Source organism: Corvus hawaiiensis, chromosome 4, assembly GCF_020740725.1.
Source record: "Corvus hawaiiensis isolate bCorHaw1 chromosome 4, bCorHaw1.pri.cur, whole genome shotgun sequence".
NCBI lineage: Eukaryota > Metazoa > Chordata > Aves > Passeriformes > Corvidae > Corvus > Corvus hawaiiensis.
This window is the reverse complement of record NC_063216.1, coordinates 79,525,252-79,541,550: the sequence shown is the minus strand read 5'-3', so window position 1 is coordinate 79,541,550 and position 16,299 is coordinate 79,525,252. Positions and strand designations below refer to the sequence as shown.

At 60.0% G+C, this 16,299-nt stretch overlaps 3 protein-coding genes across 16 annotated transcripts in view; 2 read left to right on the top strand and 1 right to left on the bottom strand.

Moving 5' to 3' along the window:
* PPP6R2 (protein phosphatase 6 regulatory subunit 2) overlaps nt 1-784 on the top strand; it is a 56,691-nt gene extending 55,907 nt beyond the window's left edge. For both annotated transcript variants that reach the window (XM_048300202.1, XM_048300203.1), the window contains one exon: nt 228-784. In XM_048300202.1, coding sequence (XP_048156159.1) covers nt 228-279 — 52 coding nt within the window. In that variant the 3' untranslated portion in view covers nt 280-784. The remainder of the gene's footprint in view (nt 1-227) is intronic.
* Nucleotides 785-1,262: 478 nt separating this feature from the next.
* LOC125324411 (proprotein convertase subtilisin/kexin type 5-like) lies at nt 1,263-8,823 on the top strand. 8 transcript variants are annotated; one of them, XM_048300208.1, is made up of 5 exons: nt 1,263-5,642; nt 5,830-5,839; nt 5,905-6,276; nt 6,365-6,517; nt 6,767-8,823. In XM_048300208.1, the coding sequence occupies exons 1-5, from the start codon at nt 5,519-5,521 to the stop codon at nt 7,047-7,049; spliced, it is 942 nt and encodes a 313-aa protein (XP_048156165.1). In that variant the 5' UTR covers nt 1,263-5,518; the 3' UTR covers nt 7,050-8,823. The 8 variants fall into 8 exon arrangements, with proteins under 8 accessions (XP_048156165.1, XP_048156167.1, XP_048156164.1 ...); XM_048300210.1 differs by having other exon boundaries at nt 6,365-6,584; nt 6,843-8,823; XM_048300207.1 differs by having other exon boundaries at nt 6,365-8,823.
* A 5,537-nt stretch (nt 8,824-14,360) lies between these two features.
* The window catches only part of SBF1 (SET binding factor 1), a 64,372-nt gene continuing 62,433 nt past the window's right edge, over nt 14,361-16,299 (bottom strand). For all 6 annotated transcript variants that reach the window (XM_048300798.1, XM_048300800.1, XM_048300801.1 and 3 more), the window contains 2 exons: nt 16,100-16,231; nt 14,361-15,994 (listed from right to left, as the gene is read on the bottom strand). In XM_048300798.1, the coding sequence (XP_048156755.1) occupies nt 15,896-15,994; nt 16,100-16,231 (231 nt within the window). In that variant the 3' untranslated portion in view covers nt 14,361-15,895. The remainder of the gene's footprint in view (nt 15,995-16,099; nt 16,232-16,299) is intronic.

Sequence of the window (16,299 nt, the reverse complement as noted above, 5' to 3'; positions counted from 1 at the left end):
AAGCCATTCCCTGACTCCATGCTGCTTTTCCATGTAATACTCAGTGAGGGACTGGGAGGAATTTCTCCGTAGGGAGCTGAGAACTTCACCCAGCAGGCAAAACACAACCAGAGGGAGGGGCTCAGGTTCCACCAGGAAGACACATTGCCAGGAGGGATGGAGGAGGCTTGGGGGGCTTTCCCAGCGTGTGCCTTGTCCCTAAGGCTGCTCCCCGGGTGTCCCTGCAGGAATGACGAGGCCTTGCCCTGCGCCGAAGCCACGTTGAACGGCCCCGCTTGATGCCACCGCTGCCGCCCCGGGACGTGTGTGAGCCAGGCCAGGCTGCTCCCTGGTGATGCAATTTGTCAATTCTTTTTTTTTTTTTTTTTTCATTTTAATTTTATTTTTTAATAAATGCTGCATTGATGAGAGCGAGCTGGCGTTCAGGACCAGACACGCAGATCCAACACCACCGATCCGTTCGGAAAGACACTCGGCATTGTCGAAATGTAGCATTGAGTTCAGTCCTCACGGGAATGACGGGCTCTTCCCAAGCCTTCTGCCTGATTTGAGTTGTCCCCTTCCCCGTCCCCCTGGTTTTTGTTTCGGATTTGGGGTTCAGTCCTGTTTTCCCAGTGTTATTGCACACAGTATTCAGCTTCTCTTGGGAAGGTAGCAGGTCCAGCGGCGGGCCGGGGCCGTGCACAAATCCCGCAGCCGTGTGACCAAAGTTCCTGATGGAGCTGTCCTCGGGCAGCCTTTGCACCGCTTTGTAGAGCAATAAAGCCTTACCAGAAACATTTCACAGGAGGAGGAGGAATGCCAACACTTTGCGGGAGGGAGCAGGGAGGGCTTGGATTGGAGTGGCAGGGCCGAGGCTGGGGCATGTCCCCAGCCAGAGCCAGGGAGTGTCCAGGGGAACGGGGTGTCCCTGCATTCCAGGGACTGCTCCGGGCTCTCCATGGACACGGCGGGGGTCAGGGCAGGATCTGCACTGGGTCAGAGGTGGCCTCTCCTGCCAATGTCCGTGTTGGCCGCAGGGGGATCCTGCCCACGAGGAGGTGACCAGGGGTTCGCTGGCTCTTTGAAGAATGAATTAATGTATTTGCAAATGATGATGGAAATCCTTTTTCTGTTTGTTTTGTTCTGTTTTTAAAGTTTTTAATGGATGCAGGAACAGCAACACTTTTGCACTTTGTACCTGGTGATGACAGCGTTGGAAGGGACACGGCTGCGGCCGTGCCCGCCCGGGGGAGACACGGAGAGCCCTGGGGGACACCCGGGTCCCTCGGGGCGGGGCGAGAGCAGGGCCAGGTGAAGGGAACACCTGGAGCTGGGATGTGCCCAGGCTGGAGCCCTGCTCCCGGGAATGCCGTGCTGGTGCCAGGCTCTGAGCTTGCTGCCAGCCCGGCCTGGGAGGCACACGGGGGCACTGGAGGGGTTGTGGGCCACCTGGGGCAGCTCAGCTGGAACCCCCTGGCAGGTGGAATCCGGGGAAATCCTTCCCTTTGGAGCAAAAGCTGGAGCTTGGCACACAGGGAGCCAAGCAGCTGCTTTGGGATGCATTCCCGAGGGTGGGAAGTAGCTCACATTCCCAGCAGAGGCGGCCTGGCCAGGCCCTGGCCGCCCGGAAATCCTTTCCTTGTGCTGTGGGGTCAGTGCCCATGGAGTGTCCTTACCTGGGCTGGGAGGGGAACGCGGTGTTCCCGCTGTGGGGCTGGGGCTGCTCCGCTGGGTCCATGTCCGACGGCGCCAATCCCGCAGCCTCGGCTCAGCCCTGTGTGCCCAGGTCAGCTCTGCTCGGAGGGAAAAGGGGCTGGATCCCAGGAACTGGGATGCTGCAGGTTACTGGGATGCTGCCGGTTACTGGGGCTGTGGGCCACTCGTGTGCTGCCAGCAGGGCTGGGCTGTCCCCCAGCCCCAGTTGCTCCGGAATCAGATGGCACAGGGCTCTCGTTCTGGAAGTTTTCACTCACTCCGTGTAATTTAAAATTAATAATTTAAAGTTAATTGCACTGGGAGGGAAAAAAATCTCACTTTGTGCTTTGCTTTCCCCGCTTGGTGTTCAGGGATCAATGCCACTCCCAGGCAGGACTCTCAGACGGGATCAGTGGCTTTGAGGTCCTGACTGGAGACACATTCAAGTCTTAATTTTCCAAGGATTGGTGCTAGAGTTCTGCTGGACATCGGCTTCCCCTCGGGCATTCTTGGGACCTCAGACGCGATTCCATGGAAGCTGAAGGATCCCTGTGCTGGTGCAGCCAGGTTGGATCCGGGGGATGCTGGGTGCTCTTCCAGCTGTTCCCTCTGCTTGCCCTGGGAGCAGCTGTGCCCAGATCCGTTTGGGATCGGGAGAGGAGGGGAATGTCCTCAGCAGGCACAGCTGGGATCCCTTCCCATCAGAGCAGTGCTCTGGGTGGGGTGGGGCCACAGCGGGGTCCCCTCCCGTGGCCCGAGGGACAGGACAGGGCCACCACCCCCGGAATGCCGAGCTCTGGGAGCAGTGGTTCCACCTGGACAGGGATGGGGCAGCAATAACCCCGGGGTGTCTCCCAGAGGATCCGTGCCTTCCGCTGCAATTCCAGCCTGGCGTTCCTCAGCTTAGGCTTCGAGTCTCTGAGTGTCAGCGAGAGCTTTAATAATAATAATTGTATTAATAATAATGATTAGAATAATAATATCCTTGGGCATATCCAATCCGAACACAGCCCGTTACTGGGACTCGTTACGGGTTCATTTATTGCTTTGTGCTCAGACACATCACTGGGGCTTGGTCACACCTGTGGAGATGCACAAATTCCGTGGCTTTGTGCCCGTGGATGATCCCTCCACAGTCAGGATTGAGGCTCTCAGTTCATTCCACCTCTCCACTCCCCTGGGATTGCTCTTCCCACAGCCAGGGGCTGATCCAGAACCAATTCCTGCTGCTTGGGCTGCCGGGGTTTGCAGCTCCCAACAGATCAGAGCCAGTTCCTTACCTGGCTCCAGTGGTTTTGTGGGGAAACCAGGAACAGAAAACCCTTCTAAGGCAGAGTTTCCCATCCCTCCGGAGGCACAGTGGGTGGGTGGGGGTTGGAGTGTCCCACGTGGGGTTTTCCCTCTCCCAGGAAGAGCTTCCCGGGGCTGGAGCAGGATCTTTGGCTTCTGAGGATGGAATTCCTTGTCCCCCATCCCTTCATCCCCCGGCCTTGCCCAGCTCCGTGTCCGAAGGCTCTCCCCACATCCTGCTCCATGCTCCCTCCTGCCTTGTGTGCAGTGCTTGGAACCTTCCATATCCACAGGGTGTCCGTGGTGCTGGGATTGCCCCTGGGGCTGCTGAGTGTGCGGATGGACGCAGGCTTGTGTAATTCCATGGATATTTATCCGCACACACTTGGATCTTGTGACAAAGCCAGGAAGGAGACTCTGGGAGCACAAGGGGCTGCAGTTTTCTCTCTGCACAGCTCCAGGATAGAGACCAAAACCAGCAAGGCCAAGTTACTGGGGAATGATTCTGGAATGTTCCATTCAGGGCTCTGCCTGCCTGGGCATCGATCCAGGGATCCGGTGATCCCACTGGATCCGGGGATCCCGCTGTGCTGACTGCCCCACACTGGGATGGGAGGGAGGGAGGGGAGGGGCTCTTGTGCACAGTTAAACCTCATCCGTGTGGCCAGTCCCGGGTAATTCGTGGATCGTGGCACGTCTGTCTCTGGGTGGGATCGATGGGGGATGGAAACATCACGCGGTGTTGGGAGCGTCCCCGTCCATTGTCCCCGTCCATTGTCCCCATCCATTGTCACATCGGGTGACCCTTCCCGGTGCCCCAAGTCCTGTGGTGACACCTGCGTGCAGAGTGGAGGGAGGGGAGCACAGCTGGAGGGCTCAGAATCCCAAATCCCAGTGTGTGGAGCTGTGATCCGATGGCGGCTAGAGCCGGAGTGGCTGGGATTGAACATTCCTGGGGCTCAGGAGAGGCTGGGAGGGGGGTCTGGGCCCCCTCAATGCAGGGGGATCCAGAGGTGTGTCCTGCAATCCCTGCATGTGCCATGGCTGAGATCCCCTTCAAGCTGCACCCGCCACCCCGAAGGGCAGCCAGCAAGGAACATTCCCGCAGCAATTCCAGTCAAAAACTTCCCTGAAGCAGAATTCCTGCTTCCCTTGGGGCATAGCAGTCAGGCAGGCAAAATCCCGGCTGCTTTTTGGGATCCTGCGCCCTCAGCGAAGCCTGAGGGAAGCTCTCTGAGCATCCCAAGGCTTTGCTGCCCTTGGGATGGAATCCCAAGGTTTTATCCCAAGGGTTCATCAAGAACATCTCTTTGGAGAGCTGCAGGCGGGCAGGGAATGGAAACCCGGGGGGCGCAGATTGGGAAAAAAGGAAAAAAATTACCAAAACAATGGCAAAGAGCCAAGTGCTGCCCTCAGTGTCTGCTCCAGAGGGCTCGGGCATCCCCGTTTCCACATTCCCCAGCAAAAGGTTTGGAGCAAAGGTGCAGGGCACATTCCCAAAGAACATATCTCAAGGAAGTATCATTTAAATTACCTTCTTCTTCTGCACTGGCACCCCAGGCTCATTTTCCCCAGGGAGCTGTAATTAAAATCCTGATTCGTCAATGGCAAACCTTGGAGCCCATCCCTGTGCCGGGGGGGCACATCCCTGTGCCAGGCACTCGGGGTTTGCTCCGCGCTGAGGCTCCATCGTGCTCCAGCCTGGGCTCGGTCCCTGCAGCCACCAAGCGCCTTCCTGTCCCTCCTGCCCTGCCCTGCCCTGCTGGGGCCTTTTTTCTGGGATGGAGCCTTTCCCGGGCCAGGAGCCTTTCCCAGGACTGTCAGGTGGCGCCTCTCGGCACCGAACCATCTCCTGGAGGAATTTTGCCACCATTTATTCATCGCTTGGGGTCTGAGCCTTCCCCTTCCCCTGAGCTGACCCCATGTCCCAGTGGCCCAGGTGACTCTGCTGGGAGGCAGAGCCCCGTTCCTGCCCGGCCATCCCAAAGGGGTGGGAGAGGCTCCCACTGCCCTGGGTGCTCCCAGGGCAGCCTCAGCCCCTTCCTCGCTCTTTGCCCAGCCTGCCTTTAAATCCAGCATCGCAGCCGCTTCTCCCTGCAGGGAACCCCAATTCCAGCATCTCCTCCCGGCCCTGGGAGAGCTCTGGGAAGGGGAAGGCAGCGGGAGGGTGAGGGAGCTCCACGGTGTGGGAATGTGGCTGTGGGCATGGAGAGGTCTCAGCTGTGGCCATCCCAGACCAGTACAAACCAGTCAGACTGGAGAGTTCTCCTCTGCTGGGACCACCACAGGCCTTGAACGCCCAACCCCTTGGGGACCCCCATCCTGAGGGGACCCTGCTGCTCGCAGCGGCCGGGCTGGGAATGGATTGATCGGGGAAACCGGAGTGTGGTGCTTAGTGAAGGGCTCGGGCTGTGTCCGGGGCGTGTCCGGGGCGTGTCCGAGGTGTGTCCGGGATGTGTCCAGGTGAGTCCGGGATGTGTCCAGGGTGTGTCCAAGGTGTATCCAGGGTGTGTCCGGGCAGTGTCCGGGGCGTGTCCGAGGTGTGTCCGGGATGTGTCCGGGTGAGTCCGGGGTGTGTCCAGGGTGTGTCCAAGGTGTATCCAGGGTGTGTCCGGGCAGTGTCCGGGCTGTGTCCGAGGTGTGTCTGTTTGGGCTGTGTCCGAGGTGTGTCCGGGGTGTGTCCAGGATGTGTCCGACGTGTGTCCAGGGCGTGTCAGGGGTGTATCCGGGATGTGTCCAGGGTGTATCAGAGGTGTATCTGAGGTGTGTCCGGGGTGTCTCCGAGGTGTGTCCGAGGTGTATCCGGGGTGTGTAAGGGATGTGTGTGAGGTGTGTCCAGATGTGTCCGAGGTGTGTCCGGAGTGTGTCCGAGGTGTGTCCGGGATGTGTCCCAGGTATATCCGGGATGTGTCGGAAATGTGTCCGGGTGTGTCCAAGGTGTGTCCAAGGTGTATCCAGGGTGTGTCCGGGCTGTGTCCGGGCTGTGTCCAAGGTGTGTCCGGGCTGTGTCCGGGCTGTGTCCAAGGTGTGTCCGAGGTGTGTTTGGGCTGTGTCCGAGGTGTGTCCCGGGTGTGTCCGAGGTGTGTCCGAGGCGTGTCTGGGGTGTATCCGGGGTGTGTGCGAGGTGTATCCGGGGTGTGTAAGGGATGTGTGCAGGGTGTGTCCGGATGTGTCCGAGGTGTGTCCAGGGTGTGTCCGGGATGTGTCCCAGGTATATCCGGGATGTGTTGGAGGTGTGTCCGAGTGCGTCCAAGGTGTGTCCGAGGTGTGTCCAGGGTGTGTAAGGGATGTGTCTGAGGTGTGTACGAGGTGTATCCGGGGTGTGTCCGAGGTGTGTCCGGGATGTGTCCAGGGTGTGTCCGAAGTGTGTACGAGGTGTATCCGGGGTGTGTCCGAGGTGTGTCCGGGATGTGTCCAGGGTGTGTCCGAAGTGTGTACGAGGTGTATCCGGGGTGTGTCCGAGGTGTGTCCGGGATGTGTCCAGAGTGTGTCCGAAGTGTGTACGAGGTGTGTCCGGGGTGTGTCCGAGGTGTGTCCGGGGTGTGTCTGGGCTGTGTCCAAAGTGTATCCAGGATGTGTCCAGGGTGTGTCAGAGGTGTGTCCAGGGTGTGTCTGGGGTGTGTCCAGGATGTGTCCGAGGTATATCCATGTGTTGGGGGTGTGTCAGGGGTGTGTCCGGGGTGTGTCCGACGTGTATCCGGGATGTGTTGGAGGTGTGTCCAGGATGTGTCGGGGGTGTGTCCGGGGTGTGTCTGGGATGTGTCCAGGTATATCCAGGATGTGTTGGAGGTGTGTCCAGGGTGTGTCGGGGGTGTGTCAGAGGTGTGTCCGAGGTGTGTCCGGGATGTGTCCGAGGTATATCCAGGATGTCTGAGGTGTGTCTGGGGTGTGTCGGGGGTGTGTCAGAGGTGTGTCCAGGATGTGTCCGAGGTATATCCAGGATGGCCGAGGTGTGTCCGGGGTGTGTCGGGGGTGTGTCCGGGGCGTGTTGGGGGTGTGTCAGGGGCGTGTCCGGGCTGTTTCCAGGCTGTACAGGCTGTGCCCGTCTTCCCAGTGTCCTGTCCCTCGAGAACTGGCTGTGAACTGGTTTAACTGGGCCTCACTGGGCTCCGTGCTGTCCCCAGAGAATTCCCCGTCTCCTCATCCCCGCCTGCCTCCGCACACGTCGGCATTGGGAGCTCTTCCTGCCATTTCCCGTTCCCACTCTCCTGGCTCCGTCCGGTGCTCTCCTCCCCATCCCGCCCTGCTCCTTCTCCTGCTGCCGGGGAGGCAGGAATGTGCCCCCCTGGAATCCCGGCTGTGTCCAGGACGGAGCCACCGGGGCAGGGCAGGGCTGGAGGCTCCCTGGGAGCTCCTGAAGCTGAGCCCTTGGAATTGTGTGTGCTGGTGCGGGTGCAGCCAGGTGTCCCCATGGAAAACCGGGGTGCCGGCGTTCGGCTGTGACTGTTCTCCCTTGGATTCGGTGTCAGGATTTTCCCCTTTGCTCTGCCGAGATTGGATTTGGGACTGTGGCCTTCCCAGTCCAGAATCGGCTCTGGAATTTGGCAGCGTTAATTAATCATCTGTGTTAATTAATGACATGTGGCAGTGGCAGGAGTGGCATGATGCCCTTGGAGTGTTGGATCAGCTCCAGCAATGTCAGTGAAAATCTGAGATCCTTTGGAAAATGGGTTGGATCAGTTCCCGTTGGTTTCGTCCTGGATAACGTTTCCGACTTTATCAGGAATGCTGTTGGGTTTGGGCTGGGATTGTGGTGTTTGATCCTGGTTTTTTCCCTCCGTGGTGGAACGTTCTGGCAAACCCAAGGAGTTTTCCAGGCATATTTAGGGCTCAACTTTGGGACAAACAAACGGAAAAGGAACAATTTGGCTCCTTCCCGGTGGCATCGCTCCTCTGAACCTCTCTTACCTCATCCAGCAAGGGCTCCCGCCTGGATTTGTACAGAATTCCCGGTATTCCCTGGTGGTCCTCACCCAGCAGAGAGTGGGATATTCCCATGGGAAGTGTATTTTTGTATTTGGTGCTGACGGGAAGAGAGGGATTTTCCTCTCTCCCGGAATTCGGGGCTTTTCTAGAGGGCAGAGCCTTCCCTTCTATTTTTGATTCTCTCAAATTCCTTGGACAGATGGAAACGAGGAGAAAATCTTTTCTCCTGTAATTTTGATGCTCAGAGGTAGTTTTGCAGAACTTTGTAGGAATTCTGGGAATGCCGTAGGGATTCCCCTGCTGGGTTTGGTGTCTGTGGCAGCGAGGGCGCTGCCGGAGGCTCCCCGTGGCCGGATCTCATGGATCCAGACGTGGAATGGAATTGCCCACAGCCACAGCAAATGTCCTCGGAGACCTTCTCTCCGTGGAAATGCTTCTCCCACTCTCCGCTTTCCCAGAGTGCTGCTGGAGAACCTTGGAGTGCTGGGATTGGGGCGGGGAAGTTCGGCTGCTCCGCCCCAGAGCCCGGAGCTGGGCCTGGAGTTCCGCTCTTCCACGGTCCTCGCGTGCCTTCCGTGTCCTCCTGTGAATTCCTGGCTCCTTGGAGTCATCCCTTGCAGTTCCCTGATCCTCACGTCTGTTCCATGGTCCTTGCAGTTTGTCCTTGCAGCTGTTCCCTGGCCCTGCTGTGCTTTCCCTGCTCCCTGCAGCCGTTCCCTGCTCCTCACCTCCCTGCTTCCCACATCTGGCAGTGACTGCACGGACACTTGAGCTCTTGCTCTGCTCCTCTCTCTCATCCCAGGAATGTTCAAACTCCAATCTGCGGCTGACTGGCCACGGCAGAATCTGGAAAAGTTGCTTTGTGTGGAAAATCCCCTTCCCTTCCCTTCCCTTCCCTTCCCTTCCCTTCCCTTCCCTTCCCTTCCCTTCCCTTCCCTTCCCTTCCCTTCCCTTCCCTTCCCTTCCCTTCCCTTCCCTTCCCTTCCCTTCCCTTCCCTTCCCTTCCCTTCCCTTCCCTTCCCTTCCCTTCCCTTCCCTTCCCTTCCCTTCCCTTCCCTTCCCTTCCCTTCCCTTCCCTTCCCTTCCCTTCCCTTCCCTTCCTTCCCTTCCCTTCCCTTCCCTTCCCTTCCCTTCCCTTCCCTTCCCTTCCCTTCCCTTCCCTTCCCTTCCCTTCCCTTCCCTTCCCTTCCCTTCCCTTCCCTTCCCTTCCCTTCCCTTCCCTTCCCTTCCCTTCCCTTCCCTTCCCTTCCCTTCCCTTCCCTTCCCTTCCCTTCCCTTCCCTTCCCTTCCCTTCCCTTCCCTTCCCTTCCCTTCCCTTCCCTTCCCTTCCCTTCCCTTCCCTTCCCTTCCCTTCCCTTCCCTTCCCTTCCCTTCCCTTCCCTTCCCTTCCCTTCCCTTCCCTTCCCTTCCCTTCCCTTCCCTTCCCTTCCCTTCCCTTCCCTTCCCTTCCCTTCCCTTCCCTTCCCTTCCCTTCCCTTCCCTTCCCTTCCCTTCCCTTCCCTTCCCTTCCCTTCCCTTCCCTTCCCTTCCCTTCCCTTCCCTTCCCTTCCCTTCCCTTCCCTTCCCTTCCCTTCCCTTCCCCTTCATCCCATTAATTTGCAGTTCATTCCATGGATTGCATCACATCCCTGCAATCCCCATCCCTCCCTCCCCTGGCTCCGGACCTGCTGCAGCTTTCCCAAAAAAGGTTTTTCTCCCTTGGATCCAGGAGCTGTTCCAGGGCGCTGAGCACAGTGGCAGCTCCAGAGCAATCCCAGTGCCTTGGATTTAGTCTGGAAGGAGCCCTCTCTTCCCATTCCAGCTTGGATCCTCGTCCATCCCAGATCGCAGAAAACAGGGAAGGAGAATGTCCTGTGCCCGAGCCCATGGATAACAATCATTCCCAATCCCGCTGTTCCGAGTGCCTTAAATCCATCCCAATCCCAACAAGGGATTTCTGTTCCCTGTGCTCTTCCCCCTACACCTCCCAGCTCCTTATCCCAGTTAGCCCATCCCAGTATCCCAGTTAGCCCATCCCAGTATCCCAGTTAGCCTATCCCAGTTCATCCATCCCAGTATCCCAGTTAGCCCATCCCAGTATCCCAGTTCATCCATCCCTGTACCCCAGTTAGCCCATCCCAGTATCCCAGTTAGCCCATCCCAGTATCCCAGTTTATCCATCCCTGTACCCCAGTTATCCCATCCCCGGTGTCCCTCAGCTGCAGTTCCCACTCCAGCGGGATTTGCTCCCTGGGAGCTTCCCCAGGGACCCCCAGGGCCCCTTCCCTGGACTTCCCTGCATTCGGGATGTGAGGATGATGGTTGGGAACGGGGCCCTGTTAGAATTCCACAGAACAGAAGGAGAACGTCCTTTGGGAATCCTCAGCTCCCGGGGTTCCCTCTGGGGCCGTGCGGGGCTGTATCCCAGTTGTGGATCCTTTCCCAAGGGATAACGTGGGGCAGGAGCGGGAATTCTGCGTCCATTTCCTGTCTGCTCCAGACTGATCCCAGACTCCGGCCTGAGCACCGGAGCTGTCCCCGAGTGGGACAGAAACTGGGCTTAAAACTGCCAGAAATAAGGATTATTCCCGATTTTCTGATGGAATGGAATTAATGTTTAATTCCAAATATTTTATTATTTAATGGAATTTAACTGAAAACTTCCTGGGCCTGTAAATATTTCCCCCTTGTGGAAGATGAACATTCCCCCGCTGGATCTGGGGGCTTTGGGAATGGAAAGGGATTTTCCTGCCAAGCAGTCCCAGAGAAATCCCTGATGAGCTTTTCCCTCTTAAAATTGTCCCTCCCTTCGCTGGCAGCCATGGCAGAAAACCGGGAATGTTCCAAGCTCCCACTGCTGGGATCCAAACTTCAACCGGACCTTGGCCCAGAGGGAGTGGCGGGAGTCAGGAATTCCCTTCGGTGGGTTGGGATTTCCCTGGTTTGGATTCACCCTTTCCCTGTTCCGAACCATCCCATCCCTGGCTGGGATCCCAGGAGGCACCGCGGGGCCGGAGCCGGGCGGGCGCTGCCGGAGCAGCCGGACTTCCCGCATGGATTTATGGCCAATTCAGGAACAGGACCTGACCCCCACCCCCCGTAGCCATTCCCAGTTCCCAGGGGAGCCGGAACTTTTCCCGTGGGTTCCCCGTTTGGCTGAGGCCGGGACTCGAGGGTTGGACCGTGACAAGGAGAGACCTTGGGATTAAAATCCTTGGGATTTCAGGGAAGGAGGTGGTTGGTTTCCGCCCCAGCCTTGGGGACAGGCAGGAGCATTCCAGAGGTGATGGATCCATGGAATGAGGGCTGCGGGGACACTGGGACAGGCGGGGGCATCCCGGGGGCAGCAGCAGGAGCTGCTCCGAGCGTGTCCCTGGCTCCTCCTTCCCTCCCTGCGCTCCCATTCCCGATGTTTGCTGTAAATAGGGAATATTTATATAAATTTATTGCAGAGATTTCTAAACTCGCCCGAATCCCGTTTTTCCCAGAGCTTTTGGCTTTGCTGGGAACTCCTGGAGCAGGAGATTTGCACCTTCCCAGTGGGCTCTGGCGTCGGTACAAATCAATCCAATCCCAATCCCAGGTACTGGGCAGGGCTGGGAATTCCGGGAGTCCCAGGGCTGGGAACAGAGCAACTCCTTGCCTTTATTTTATGCCGGTTCCATTTCTCCGGGCGGGAGAGGCCGTTCCAGGCTGGAGCCGGCCTGGGCTGTCCCTGGCGCTCTCGGAAGAGGTTCTGGACTTTCCCTTTCCTTGTTCCTGTCTTTGCCTTCCATGTCCGACCCGGATGCGGTGGCAGTTGAGAGGAATTTGGGTGGAAATGTTGAGTTTTCCAGACATTTTCCTTGATGTGACGTTTTCCAAACCTTTCCTTTACCCTGCCCCGAGCCTCGGGATCCGCGGGGGCGATCCCTGCCGGCACATCCCGATCCCCGGCGCTTCCCGGTGGTTTTCCTGCACGGGTCCTGCACGGTCAATTTGCTCCGGCAAATCCCTCCCTCCGTAGCTCCGCTTCCCGCCCAGCCTCTCCCGTCCATCTGCCCTCGGAATATTCCATGTTTGCTGTTGAGTTGGAGCCTCTGGAGTCGCTTTTCCAGGGCTTTTCCGTCCCTTCCAGGGGCTGGTTGGGAACATTCGGCTCTGACTGTTAGCACAATCCATGGATTCACCCCCTGGAAACCCCGGCGCCGCCTCCGGCCAAAGGACCCCGAATTCCGGTTTGATCTAAAATGACCCAGGCCAGGCTGTTTGTCGGGAATAATTCCGGATCTCCGGGAGAGCCGGAGCCTCTGGGACCACAGCGGTGCCCGGAGCCAGCAGGGCCATCCCGGCGTGTCCTGAGGGAGCGGATTCCGTCCGGGATATGTGGCCATCCCGGTGGGATATGTGTCCATCCCAGGGGCTCCGTGCCCATCCCAGGCCGTGCCTGGCTCCTGGCCTTGGCTCATTTTGGGAAAAGGCCTTGGGAATGGCACCTCTGCCGTCCCCACGTCCCAGCTGAGGCAGAGCTGATTCCAGGCTGTGGGATGGGAGCGGAGCCTTCCCTGAGCACCGGAGATCCCGTAAATCCAACAGCTCGAGGGGGGGATGGGGGTTCATGGATTCGGGAATGTTGCAGTGGGGGTCGCCAGCCCGAGCCCGGATTTTCAGCGTCGCTCCGCTCCTCCTGTTCCCGCTCTTCCAAAATCCCGCCGCGGTGTCCCGAGCTGGGTCTCCCTGAACATCTGCGCTGGCACGGGGGGCATCCCGGCAGTTCCCGAGGGATGGGGGTGCCCCGGCAGGAGCAGCGAGCGGGGGGGACTCGATGCCTTCATCCACAACCACCGGCCCCGCAAAGCAATAAAACCACGGAGGGGCCGCGGGGAGATGCCGGGATCCGCTCCCGGCCCGGCGCGGGGCGGGCAGAGGGCGGTGCCGGGGGAGCCTTCTCACGATGCCAACTGCCCTTAAACGTGGGATCCGGGTCTTTGTAAGCAATGTCTGTGTATTATGTGTAAATATGAGGGACAAATTTGAAATTACTGCCTTTTCCCTGTTTATTTTTCTGAGTAATTCCAGATGTACTTTAGTCTCTCTACTGTCAAAACTTTTATATTGTAAATCTGATGCTGGTGGCTTTTTTGGTTATTTTGGTTTTTGTTTTTTGGTTTTTTTTTTTTTTGTAAAAAAGCGACCAAAAAAGTAAAAAAAAAAAAAAAAAAGAAAAGAAGAAAAAGGAAAAAAAGTCTGCATCTCTCTATGTTGTCAGTTTTAGGCTGTAAATTCCAACTATCAATAAAAGCTCAAAATTCACGTGCCGGTGCTGGGTTCCTCCGTCCTGCAGGACACGCCGAGGGTCCCGAGGGGGCTTCGGGACGGGCGGGTCCGGGGCCGGGAGCGGGGCTGAGCCGGGAGCCCCCGGTGCCCGCGGGCGGAGCCGGCCCGGGCTCAGCCCCGGAGCTGCCGCAGGGTCCCCGTGACCCCCGGGCGGGGCCTTCCCCGCTGGCATCGGGACGGGAACGTTTGGGGTCCCCGTCCCTTCCGCCCGAACCATTCCAGGGTTCCCGGTGCCTGCCCGGTGCTGGGAGCGCCGAGCGCACGGCGGGGCCGGGGCAGGAGGGAGGGCCCGGGCCCAAAGCTGCCCCTGCCCGCAGCCCCGGCGAGCGAGCGCAGGGCGGTGACCGCACGGCTCCGCCAGGGCTGCTCCCGGCGCAGCCGCCAGCACCGGGATCCCCCGGAAAAGCGCAGCCCCGGGAGGCGGCTCCGCTGCTCGGGGCCACCGCAGAGCCCGGGGAGGCCACCGGGGAGCGGCCCAGGGGAGCCTCCTCGGCCCGGGCAGCCCAGCCCTGCCCCCCGGGGCCGCGGCTGCCCCTCCTTCCCTCCTTGCCCAGCAGCAGCAGCGTCCCTGAGGATGGAGACCAGAGGATGTTGGCGCAAAATTTGGCACAATCCGCCAGGGTTGGGATTTCCTCACAACGCAGCTGCCACAACCCAACACCCGGGAGCCAAAGCCCCTGATGGATCATGGAATCCCTGAGGCTGGAAACGCCCTCCCAGTCCAAACTCGGTGCCCGCTGCCCCACCTTGTCCCAGCCCAGAGCCCTCAGTGCCACCTCCAGGAATTCCTTGGACACCTCCAGGCATGGGCACTCCAAAGCTCCCTGGGCAGCCCCTGCCAAGGCCTGAGCACCCTTTCCATGGGGAAATTCCTGCTGGTGCCCACCCTGCCCCTCCCCTGGCCCAGCCTGAGGCCGTTCCCTCTCTCCTGTCCCTGTTCCCTCGCTGGCTCTCCCCCCTGTCAGGCTGAAACAGTGACAGCCGGAGCAGGAGCGGGTGGGACAGAGCGGATCCAGTGCAGGACAAAGGTCCCTGTGCCAGGATGCCCCCAGGAGCTCTGCCCTGTGACACAGGGACACCGAGTCCCCGAGGACAGGAGTTGGGCCTGTCCCGTGGTGTGTCCCGAGTCTGCTGCGTTTTCCCGGTGCTCAGCGAGGCAAAAGGAGCGTCTCTCATATTAATTTTTTTATTAAATTCCGTTAGTTTTCTCTTTATAGAATAACCTTTTCCTCTAGGCACAAATACAATACAAGGACTCTGCATGTTTGACACAATGTACAGAAACTTCAATAATCTACAACTGCTCGGGTAAGTTACAAAACCTCCGTGTTACACCTGCACAGCCAGTCTGGTACAGAGAACGGGGACTGTACAAAGAGCTCTGCACGGAAATAAAATGCTGGACTTTAAAAACAAGACGGGTGGGGGGACTGGCGGAGCTGGGGGGGGTCAGTCCTGGGGGTGCTGGGGGGTCCCGGGCAGCAGCGGGGCCGCAGTGACCCCACGGTGCCTGTCTGGGGTCCCCCCACGCCGAACCCCCCAGTTCACACCAGGGCGGGGGGGCGGGGGGGCTGCAGGAGCCGATTCTGTACCGAGAGCCCCCCTGGCACTGAGGGGCAGCAGCAGCGGGGGGGGACAGCGGGGCTGGGACAGGGACAGGGACAGGAGCTGCTCCCCTGGATCCCCTGGGCCGGGCACGGGCAGAGCACAAAGGGGCACGGGGGGGGGGATTGGGGAGGGAGGAGAGCCCTGAGGAGGGGAAGGGCAGCGGGGCGGGGGGGGGGGGAGTGTGACCTGTGCAAAGAGACCGTGCAGAGACCAGGTGGCACCTGCAGGGCCGCTGTCCCAGCCCTGTCCCAGCCCCGTGTGGCTGTGGCCGGAGGGGACCCTCATCCCGGGGCTGGTCTGGTCCCCACCCCCGGGAGGGGACAGAGGGGCACCCAGGAGGCTGCAGCGTTTGGCACCTCCCGCAGGGAATGTGCCCCCCGCGACAGCCAGCCTGGAGGTAGAGACTGTCCCAGCCAGGACAGGGACCCCAGCAGGACAGGGACCCCCGGCCACAGCCCGAGGAGCCTCCTGCCCGCTGGGAGCAGAGTGGCCACGGCCACATCCCCTCTGGGCACACGGAGCTAGCGCCCGCAGCATCCCAGCATTCCCAGTATTCCCAGCATTCCCGTTCCTGTGCACAGCCGGGAGCGGCTCCAGGCTGGGACGCGGGATGGTCCCGGTGCTCCGCTGTCAGCCCTGCCATCCCCGGAGCTGCGGGTCCCGGAGCCCAGGACTCGCTCCCGGAGCGGGAGGGGCGGGGCAGGTTCCGGGGGCTCTGGCAGACATGCAAGGGGGGCAGGACGAGGAGCAGGACGAGGGGCAGCTCTGCCTCCCCGGGCAGTGTGGGGTGGGGTGTGGGGCACAGGACCCCCCGCCCAGGGAGGTGGGGCGGGGCTGCGGCACACGGAGGACACGGGGTCACGACACGGCTCTGACGGGGCCGGGGGCGGGCCGGGGCCCCCGCCCGCTTCAACGGGAGGAATCCCTCCCTGTGCCACCCTGCCTCGGGACACGGCCCCGTCCCGCCCGGGCGGGCGGGCAGGAGGAAGGGCCTTTCCTCCTCTCCCTCAGTCCCGGCTCGGCCTCGAGCCCGGCGCTGCCTCTGCTCCCGCTCGGGCTCGGCAGCAGTGCCTGGAATCGCGGCTCTGCTGAGCTGGGCTCACGCGTCCGACAGGCAGCTCTGGATGCGGTCGATCCATTGCTGGGCCAGCTGCACGTCCTGGGCGCAGAAATTGTAAACTCGTTTTGTCGTCTTCAGCTGTGGGCAGAGACAGGAGGGGCTGAGAGCTGCGGCCGGAGCCGGAGCGGCCGGAGCCCGGAGTGACCGGGAGCTGCCCAGCGCCAGCCCCTTGGGGACACTCACATCGAAGAAAGCTTTCTCGTCCACCGTCTTGGGGGCCCCCATGGTGGGGGTGCCCGGGGTGATGGACTCCACGTCGGCCAGGTCGATGACCCCCTTGCATTCCGTGTCCATCCGGCTGTCGTAGTACCGCAGCTGCGGGAGAGAGGGCTGCGCTCAGGACAGGGCACGGGAGGGACGGAGGGCATGGACGGAGGGCATGG